At 48.8% G+C, this 9,625-nt stretch overlaps 1 protein-coding gene across 1 annotated transcript; it reads left to right on the top strand.

The window, feature by feature from the left end:
* The first annotated feature begins 5,038 nt into the window (after positions 1-5,038).
* On the top strand, positions 5,039-9,493 carry LOC119284508 (metal transporter Nramp5-like). The gene is made up of 12 exons (XM_037563625.1): positions 5,039-5,362; positions 5,485-5,563; positions 5,663-5,703; positions 5,928-6,006; positions 6,094-6,198; positions 6,634-6,925; positions 7,022-7,091; positions 7,168-7,341; positions 7,432-7,536; positions 7,746-7,877; positions 8,236-8,331; positions 9,048-9,493. Exons 1-12 carry the CDS (start codon positions 5,246-5,248, stop codon positions 9,378-9,380), a joined length of 1,623 nt encoding a protein of 540 aa, XP_037419522.1. The 5' UTR covers positions 5,039-5,245; the 3' UTR covers positions 9,381-9,493.
* Positions 9,494-9,625: the final 132 nt, after the last annotated feature.

Raw genomic sequence — 9,625 nt, 5'->3', positions numbered from 1 at the left:
ACTTATTTTTGCGTAAAAAATTCCAAATCTACGTACTTTTTCAAGTCCGCATAAATTTTTGAAATTCATGAACTCTTTCAAAGAAAGTACGCGAATATGAGAAAGTACATCAATTTTAAAAAGTACATGAATTTGAAAAAACTACATGAACTTTTAAAAAAGTATGCAGATTGAATAAGTATGTGAACTTGGAAGAAGTACGCGAATTTGAAAAAAGTACACAAATTTTTAAAAAGTACCCGACTTTAAAAACATTACGCGAACTTGGAAAAAATATTGAATTTGAGTTGGCACAGTCAAAACCGGGGTGAGACAACATCAAAACCGGTCAAAACCGTGACCAGGGATGAATCTTATCACATTTCAGAAGTTAAGAGGGCAAATTGTTCGGTTTTGGAGTTGAGGGACCAAATCTAGACTCCACCAAAAATTGAGGCTTTTCTCTAAATCATACACACCGCTTAGTGCATAGTCGGAGTTGATCGTTGGCGTCATCGTCAACACTTCTCCCCGAGCAAATGGCTTTGACTTCACCGCAAGCGACCATCGACAAAGCCAATCGAAAGGTGTAGAGAAGCCGCAAGACGATCCAAGCCAACCAATCTACCACACGCCAGGAACAGGGCGGCACCGAATTAGAGAACAATCCACGAAGAAGAACTATGCAAGGCCCACACCACGAAGAATCACCAAGCTGGTCTATCAGACGCCTGTCATCGTTGTCGCATGGACCTCATTGCTGCGCAACTCCGAATCCATCACACCAAGAAGATCATGACGACCCCGGGGACATGCCGAAGAGTCAACTACCGCATTCGTAGTCACGACCCCGTCGTCTATCAACCACATCCCAATTTTACTTCCTGAATCTTGAAAAAGCCATACATAGCTATCACTTCTCGTGCCAATGCGCTCCATGGAGGGAGACCCGTCCACTAATTAATACCCTCTTCGGAGGTCGAAGATGCCATGCCGTTCCCGAAGAAAGGAGACAATCTATGTAACTTTAGCCCACCTTTTGACTACAGTAGACTCTATCTTGCCACACAAACCACAGACGATCACCATCTCCAACCGTGGAGCTTGCCAGTTGACACCAACTCCAAAACACTTCTCCCAAGAGGGAAATATGACACAAATGCCACCATCGTCTGATCTGGTGATCCCGAATCTAGGGTTTCCCCCGGAGTAACAAGGACAAGGAGGTGAGAACCTGAAACAACACCTTCAACAAGGTGACGACGCTCGTAGACGCAACTATCATTGGTCTGGAAAACATTCGAGCTTCGCTTTCGCCGTCCATCTCGCCTCTTAAGTCTGTCGCCGGCTGGACCACCAAATTTCCATCGATGGCACCCACGTCGTAGCAAGGAGCCCAGCCAGGCCCATTGGCCCTGGAGCCCATGTCACAGATTTGGAGGCAGAGAGGGGAGGGGGGCAGACGAGATCGCGACCTTACCGCAGGCCTCGCCATGGAGAACCGACGGACCATCGAGAGGCCGCAGATGAGCCACATCGAGCAGATCCGTCAATGTTGGTCTGAATCACGCCGACAAGGGAAGTCGCCGCAGGCACCGGGCACACTCCTCCATTGGGCGCCACATAGCTATTGCAGCTGCAAACTAGCACGCCAGATCGCCGAAAAAAGTTTCTGCCATTCGACAGCTTCCTGGCCTGAAACAGAGGCGAAGCCGCCGCGGCGAACCCCGCCGCCCGTCGTGCGGGCTTAGCCTACCAGCATCCTTTGGCAACAACGGGGGGAGAGACGGGGTGGGTGGTGAGCTGATGACGTCAGCATGGAACTGGGTTTTCCTTGTGCCACCTGGAAGGTGACTTCTTTCCGATGCTTCACAAGTGATGCTTTTGTTAGAACACAAGGTCAATTTATTCTTTAGCACCACTCTTACTCTTTTAACATTAATATTCAATAAATTTCCAAAAATTATACAATTCAATACATATTTAAATTATATGATTAAGTGAGGGTATAATTTTTTCACCATTTGCGTCATCGTCATCACTTCTCCCTGAGAAATCGACTTCGACTTCATCGCAAGCGACCACCGACAAAGCCAACCACAAAGGTATAGAGAAGCCATAAGAAGATCCAAGCCAATCAATCAACCACACACCAGGAACAGGGCGACACTGAATTAGAGAACAATCAACAATGAAGAACTATGCAAGGCCCACGCCGAGAAGAATCACCGAGCTAGGCTACCATTGTCGTGGCACTGATCTCGCTGTCGCGCAACTCCGACTCCATCATACCAAGAAGTCCATGACAACCTCGAGGACATGCCAAAGAGTCGACTACCACAACCGTAATGGCGACCCTATTGTCTCTCATCCACATAGTTGTTTCCAGACAAGCCATCGACGACCACCATCACCAACCATGGGGCATTCCGGCCGACACCAACTCCAAAACACTTCCCCAAGAGGGAAACATGACACCAGTGCCTCCATCGTCTGATCTGGTGATCCCGAATCTATTGTTTCCCATGGAGTAATAAGGACAATGAGGCGAGAACCTGAAACAACACCTTCAACAAGGTGACGACGCTTGTAGACGCATCTGTCATCAATCCGGACAACATCCGAGCTTTGCTTTCGCCGTCCATCTCACCTCTTGAGTCCGTCTTTGGCTGGCCTACAAACCCCCATTGACGATGCCCACCTCGTAGCAAGGAGCCCAGCTAGGCCCATCGGCCCTCAATCCCATTTCACAGATCTAAAGGCAGAGAGGGGGACAAACCAGATCGCAACCTTACCCCATGCTTTGCCTGGGAGAGCCGGTAGACAACCGAAACCACCACCGGGAGGCCACAGACAAGCCACATCAAGCGGATCCATCATTGTTGGTATGAATCATGCCGACAAGGGAAGCCACCACAATCACCGTGCCACACCTCTCCATTGGGTGTCGCGTAGCTGTTGCAGTTGCAAAGCTAGCACGACGGGTCGCCAGAAAAAATTTCTGTCGTTCGACAACTTCTCGACCTGAAACAGAGGCGAAGCTGCCCTGAGGAACCCTGCTGTCCGTCGTGCGGGCTTAGCCTACCGGCATCCTTTGGCGACAATGAGGGGAGATACGGGGTGGGTGGTGAGCCGATGACGTCGGCGTGGATCTGGGTTTTCCTTGTGCCACCCGGGAGGCGACTTCTTTTCGGTGCCTCACAAGTGATGCTTTTGTTAGAACATGAGGTCAATTTATTCCTTTAGCATCACTTTTACTCTTTTAACATTAATATTCAATAAATTTCATAACATTATACAATTTAATACATATTTAAATTTTATGATTAAGTGAGGGTATAACTTTTTGTCCGTTTGCGTCATCGTCATCAGTTCACCCCGAGCAAACGACTTCGACTTCACCACAAGCGACCATCGACAAAGCCAACCGCAAAGGTGTAGAGAAGCCACAAGAAGATCCAAGCCAATCAATCAACCACACACCAGGAACAAAGCGACACCTGATTAGAGAACAATCAACGACGAAGAACTATGCAAGGCCGGCGCCGAGAAGAATCACCGAGCTAGGCTACCATTCTTGAGGCATTGATCGCGCTGTCGCGCAACTCTGACTCCATCATACCAAGAAGTCCATGACGACCCCGAGGACATGCCAAAGAGTCGACTACCGCATCCGTAGTCATGACCCCATTGTCTCTCATCCACATAGTTGTTTCCAGGCAAGCCACCGACGACCACCATCACCAATCACGGGGCATTTCAGCTGACACCAACTCCAAAACACTTCCCCAAGAGGGAAACATGACACCAGTGCCTCCATCGTCTGATCTAGTGATCCTGAATCTATTGTTTCCCCTAGAGTAACAAGGACAAGGAGGCGAGAACCTGAAAAAACACCTTCAACAAGGTGACGACGCTCGTAGACGCATTTGTCATCAGTCTGGACAACATCCGAGCTTTGCTTTCTCCGTCCATCTCACCTCTTGAGTTCATCGCCGGCTGGCCTACCAAACCTCCATTGACGATGCCCACCTCGTAGCAAGGAGCCCAGCTAGGCCCATCGGCCCTCGATCCCAGCCCATTTCATAGATCTAAAGGCAGATAAGGGCCCATTGGGTGTCGCGTAGCTGTTGCAATTGCAAAGCTAGCACGCTAGGCCGCCGGAAAAAAATTCTGCCGTTCGACAACTTCTCGGCCAAAAACAGAGGGGGAGCCGCCGCGAAGAACCCCGCCGCCCGCTGCGCGGGCTTAGCCTACCGGCATCCTTTGGCGACAACGAGGGGAGAGACGGGGTGGGTGGTGAGCCGATGACGTCGGCGTGGATCTGGGTTTTCCTTGTGCCACCCGGGAGGCAACTTCTTTTTGGTGTCGCACAAGTGATGCTTTTGTTAGAACATGAGATCAATTTATTCCTTTAGCATCACTTTACTCATTGAGCATTAAAATTCAATAAATCTCCAAATATTATACAATTTAATACACATTTAAATTATATGATTAAGTGAGGGTATAATTTTTTTGTTATACGAATTCTTTACGCATACGATTTTTTTAAGAAATCAGGGCCCCAAATTCCTAGAGGCGGCATTGCGCCCCCCCATAGGACAAGAGCCTGCACTTGCAACATTGATTTTTTTTTTCCTTCTCAAACTGGCCCTCACCCCTCAGAAGTTAGAACCAGTCGTGCCGTTCAAATTATCCATGTATTTTGCGACGAGACGTCCTAATTAACAAACGGTTGCCCGTATAGTCCGCACCCGCTCCTACACGACACGCTACATTTCAGGAGCGACAGTAAAATACTACGAACCACTTACTATATTTTTACCTCTCAGTAAACAAAGAACCGCCCATCTCCGGGGTATATTCCAGCCAATTATTTGCTCCAGACAGTCCAATAGAAGAATAACATATCCCTCCAAAAAACAATAAGGCATCACCAATCTTGGCTTATCATCCAAGCAGCTACTCCCAGCAGACAAACACTAGATGCAGGCGCCATCCGGGGCTTGAGCGACCGCGACCCCCCCCCCCCCACACAAGCTCTAGCAGAAAATAGGAAGACGTGGTAAGACTCCGGCACCCCTCGTTTGATCCGTCGGGCTGCCGATGCGGGATGGCGCTATCAATTGTACGTTCACGCAAAGGGACACGCATCGTTGTTGGGTCTATTTAAGCTCCACCGGGGGGTGGCTACTGAGGTCACCACCTCACTGCCCCCATCTTCTCCAGAAACCTTGCCGGCCTAGCTAGTTCGGCGGCGGCAATGGAGATCGAGCGGGAGGCGCCGAGCAGCGAGAGGGGGAGGAGCTGGCGAGCCAACGCCGTGCAAGATGTGCAGGATGGCAAGAAGTTTGAAGACGGTGATGAGACGCTCGTCAAGGTACAGTGCTATGTCTTGCTCCTCTTGTGCATATGTAGAAGCTCGTTTGCTCATGTTCATGGTGAGTCTGGCTCTAGCTAGAGAGATCGGTTAAATTTAGTTACAATATCTGTGCTGTACAGGAGCCGGCATGGAAGCGATTCCTCTCCCATGTTGGGCCCGGGTTCATGGTGTCCCTGGCCTATCTAGATCCTGGCAACTGTAAGCGCCCTTAATTTCCTCTTTTGCAACCAGCTCTGGCTTTTATCATTGTTCATACCTCGGGTCACGGTTCTCATGGTGATGGAACTGTTGATGCAGTGGAGACGGACCTGCAAGCCGGCGCCAACCACAGATATGAGGTAGTGGCAGTGCACATTTTTCAGCTGATTCTACCTTTCCCAGGCGATTCTACTTTTCCATGACATTGCACTTTTTTAACGATCTTTGTGGATCGAGTATGCATTCTCTTTCTAGTAAATCTCAAACTTTTCACCGTTTCCAGCTCATCCCAAAACCAAAAGGAGTTGAGAGACTAATTGGCACCTCTGTCTTTTGCTTTGTCCTGTCGATTGTGTGCTTGCAGCTCCTCTGGGTGATTCTGATTGGCCTTATCTTCGCGCTCATCATACAATCACTAGCAGCTAACCTTGGCGTGGTTACAGGTATATTAAAAGTCCACAAACGCCAATCTCAACATACAAAACAAAATGCAAGTTGTGAGAGCTAACTCGATAATCGCGTGCGTGCAGGAAAGCATCTCGCGGAGATATGCAAGACCGAGTATCCAAAGCCGGTGATGATCTGCCTGTGGCTTCTTGCGGAGGTGGCGGTGATCGCCGCCGATATCCCGGAAGGTTCGGATCATTATGCTGTCTATGTTTATTTACTTTTGTGCTTTGTGTGTGTGTGTGGGGGGGGGGGCATGGCCCCCCTGTGGACGGCATTCTTTTCTCCCCATCTTGTTGTCCTTAGTCAACCGTTGCTAACTATATGAATCTTAAATTAACCACATCCCTTAATAAAAAACACTAATAGCAAGTATGCACATGGTGGAGTCAACATGCTGAACTGGTCTACATAATTGTATTACTTTGTTATTAACGTGCCCAATTGTCTTTTGTTGAAAACACTACGTAGCAATGGCGAAAACAGGTCTTTTGTCGTTGTTTTTCTGCGGTGGAGCGACGGCAGCAGTTGAAAATAGCAACAATCTAGTAGTAATCTATAATGACATGCATGTCTTCTAAGTTTCTTACGAAATCGATCGGTTAACTTGTTTGTTTACATAGTGATTGGGACAGCATTCGCTTTCTACCTCTTGTTCCGCATACCTGTGTGGATCGGGGTTCTCATCACCGGCTCCAGCACGCTCCTCCTCCTTGGCCTACAAAGATATGGAGTGCGCAAGCTCGAGTTTCTGATCTCCATGCTGGTTTTCGTCATGGCCGCATGCTTCTTCGGAGAGCTGAGCATAGTGAAGCCTCCGGCGAAGGAGGTCCTCAAGGGTCTGTTCATTCCCAAGCTCAAGGGGAATGGCGCCACCGGAGATGCCATTGCCCTCCTTGGAGCTCTAGTTATGCCGTAAGTGTGGATTGCTAAAAACTATCAACTGTGAAAATGTTATTAATTAGAGTGGCTAACTAATTAAACATGGTTTCTCATTTTGTTTGAGTACAGTCACAACTTGTTCTTGCATTCGGCGTTGGTGCTGTCCAGGAAGACGCCGTCATCAGTAAGAGGAATCAAGGTTGGTTCCTTCACAAATTATTCTATAGCTGGGGGGTAATAGCTTTGCCTAGTAAGCATATGTGTGTGTCGATCAGGATGCTTGCAGGTTCTTCCTGTACGAGAGCGGCTTCGCGCTGTTCGTGGCGCTGCTCATCAACATAGCCGTCATTTCTGTCTCCGGGACCGTCTGCTTCGGGGAGAACCTCTCGGCGGAGGACATCGACAAATGCAGTGACCTCAGTCTGGACAACTCCTCATTTCTGCTCAAGGTACGTAACAGCACGACTAGTTAGTGCAAATATTAACACAAGATAATACAACCATTTGATTGAAATGTTTTGTGTTGTTGGACGCATCAGAACGTGCTGGGCAGATCCAGCTCGATCGTGTACGGGGTGGCGCTGTTAGCCTCAGGGCAAAGCTCGACCATTACCGGCACATATGCCGGCCAGTACATCATGCAGGTACTTTCCAGCTATATATGTATGACATGTCTATTCTAGAAGTAAGTAGAGTTACTTGTCATCTTTCTCTGATACTCCACCACTAATTTGTCTCCTTTTAGTCCACGCGTGCATGCATGTATCTGTGGTTTTCTTAGTCTGCTAATTCGATCGCACTCTCAAATATTTAAGCACAAATGGCCCTTCCTTTTTCTCCTTGTGAAAATTAGGGGTTCTTGGACATCAAGATGAAGACGTGGCTGAGGAACCTGATGACACGCTGCATCGCCATTGCGCCCAGCCTGGTGGTCTCCATCATCGGCGGGTCGAATGGCGCCGGCCGTCTCATCATCATCGCGTCGGTACGGCGACCTCGCCTTCCTCTCTTTACACGAGCCTCCCTCACTGTCAATATCAGGGAGAACGAAAACGACGGCGGCTGGAGTAGCACCGGCGAAAACGCCGGTCCCCGTCGCTGCTCGGTCAGAAAACACACACACACACATACATAGTGCCCCGTCCACTACTATATTTCGCACGACTTAACTACGACTTTACTAACAGCCAGCCAGCGAGTGCTTGACTGACAAATATGCACTAGCAAATCAAGCATCTGAAAACTTCTATGCCCTTCTTGTAACTACCGCGACGGAATGATTGGGTTCTATCTTATGTATAATTGGTCTCATTCATTCATGTGATTGGATCTTCTTTGTGCAGATGATACTGTCGTTTGAGCTGCCGTTTGCACTCATCCCGCTTCTCAAGTTCAGCAGCAGCAGCAGCAAGATGGGCCCGCACAAGAACTCCATCTACGTAAGCAATCGCTATTTTCCCTCCCTCCATGTTGCTTGTTTTTGGACACGTACTCCTGCCTGCATGCATGATCATGCACCTCAATAATTGTGCATCGCCACACAACCGTACCGGCCAGTACCACCCTAGCTAGCCTGGTACTGATCGATCGATGGTCACCCTACATGCCATGTTCTTGATGAAAATGCAATGATCGATCCATGCACTTGACCACTTGTACACGCAGCAGCGCACGTACGTCCAAGCTGAACCAAACAAATATATGTACTATCAAGCATCTGGACGACCGGTTAAATCACATGCATGATTATAATGCTAGTACACATGCATCTCTATTTTTTACTTCAACCTTTTGAGTTTTTGTCATCGGACCACATTTTTTCTTTTCAAGCACCCGCCTCTTGAAAAGGATCCCACTTTTCTATCCGAACCTACTTTACGTCATATCCGATCCGATCATACATGGCATGTGAAGCATCACCTTAAGACTATGCATTGTACATGCCCTAAGAATGTGCACTAACTCATATCTGTGGTTGGCGCCGGCTTGTACCTACGCTAGTTATGTACGCTCATGGGGGGCTGTGAAGAAAAATAAATTATGAAGGCTAAGATGAGATTCATATTTTACCTTTCGTCCCTCCAGCTGATTCTGTCTAGCCCCGCCACTCTGTTGCTCTGTTTATCGCAAATTAAATGCTCGTACTTGCGTGCAGATCATCGTGTTCTCGTGGACGCTTGGGCTGATGCTCATCGGCATCAACGTCTACTTCCTCAGCACCAGCTTCATGGGGTGGCTCATCAACAGCTCGCTGCCCACGTACGCCAAGGTGCTCGTCGGAGTCGTCGTCTGCCCTCTCATGCTCGTCTACCTCGTCGCCGTCGTCTACCTCACCTTCAGGAAGGACACCGTCGTCACCTTCGTCGCCGACTCGTGCAAGGCCGACGCGGAGAAGGCGGCGGGCGGCAGCGGGGAGGACGACGACGAGCCCGTGCCCTACCGGGAGGACTTGGCAGACATACCGCTCCCGGCCCACAGCACAGGCTAGCTATAGAGACTTTATGATAGCTACATGCATGGACATCTCGCATCGTCTTGTGAACATGTATATGTACGATGAAGTAGTAGTTGCTCGTATATGTTTTGGGATCGCCTATACCATCAGGTACCTGTAAGCACGTTGTTTTCAGCGTTAGTCACTTTCTCTCTTGAGCGTACGATCAACATTCAACGACCATCATGCACGCATCATTCTTCTTCCTCCTTTTCTTCTTCGTCTAGCCACGACGGGTA

This window comes from Triticum dicoccoides, chromosome 4A, assembly GCF_002162155.2.
Source record: "Triticum dicoccoides isolate Atlit2015 ecotype Zavitan chromosome 4A, WEW_v2.0, whole genome shotgun sequence".
NCBI classification, from domain to species: Eukaryota; Viridiplantae; Streptophyta; class Magnoliopsida; order Poales; family Poaceae; genus Triticum; species Triticum dicoccoides.
This window is presented reverse-complemented; position numbering and strand designations above follow the sequence as displayed.

What these genes read in the sequence shown, in the direction of transcription:
- LOC119284508 (XM_037563625.1), top strand. Translation starts at nt 5,246, where the DNA reads ATGGAGATCGAGCGGGAGGCGCCGAGCAGCGAGAGGGGGAGGAGCTGG. An exon ending in CTTGGAGCTCTAGTTATGCC is followed by an intron (nt 6,926 to 7,021) that starts GTAAGTGTGGAT and finishes GTTTGAGTACAG; the next exon opens with TCACAACTTGTTCTTGCATT. An exon ending in ACTCCTCATTTCTGCTCAAG is followed by an intron (nt 7,342 to 7,431) that starts GTACGTAACAGC and finishes TGGACGCATCAG; the next exon opens with AACGTGCTGGGCAGATCCAG.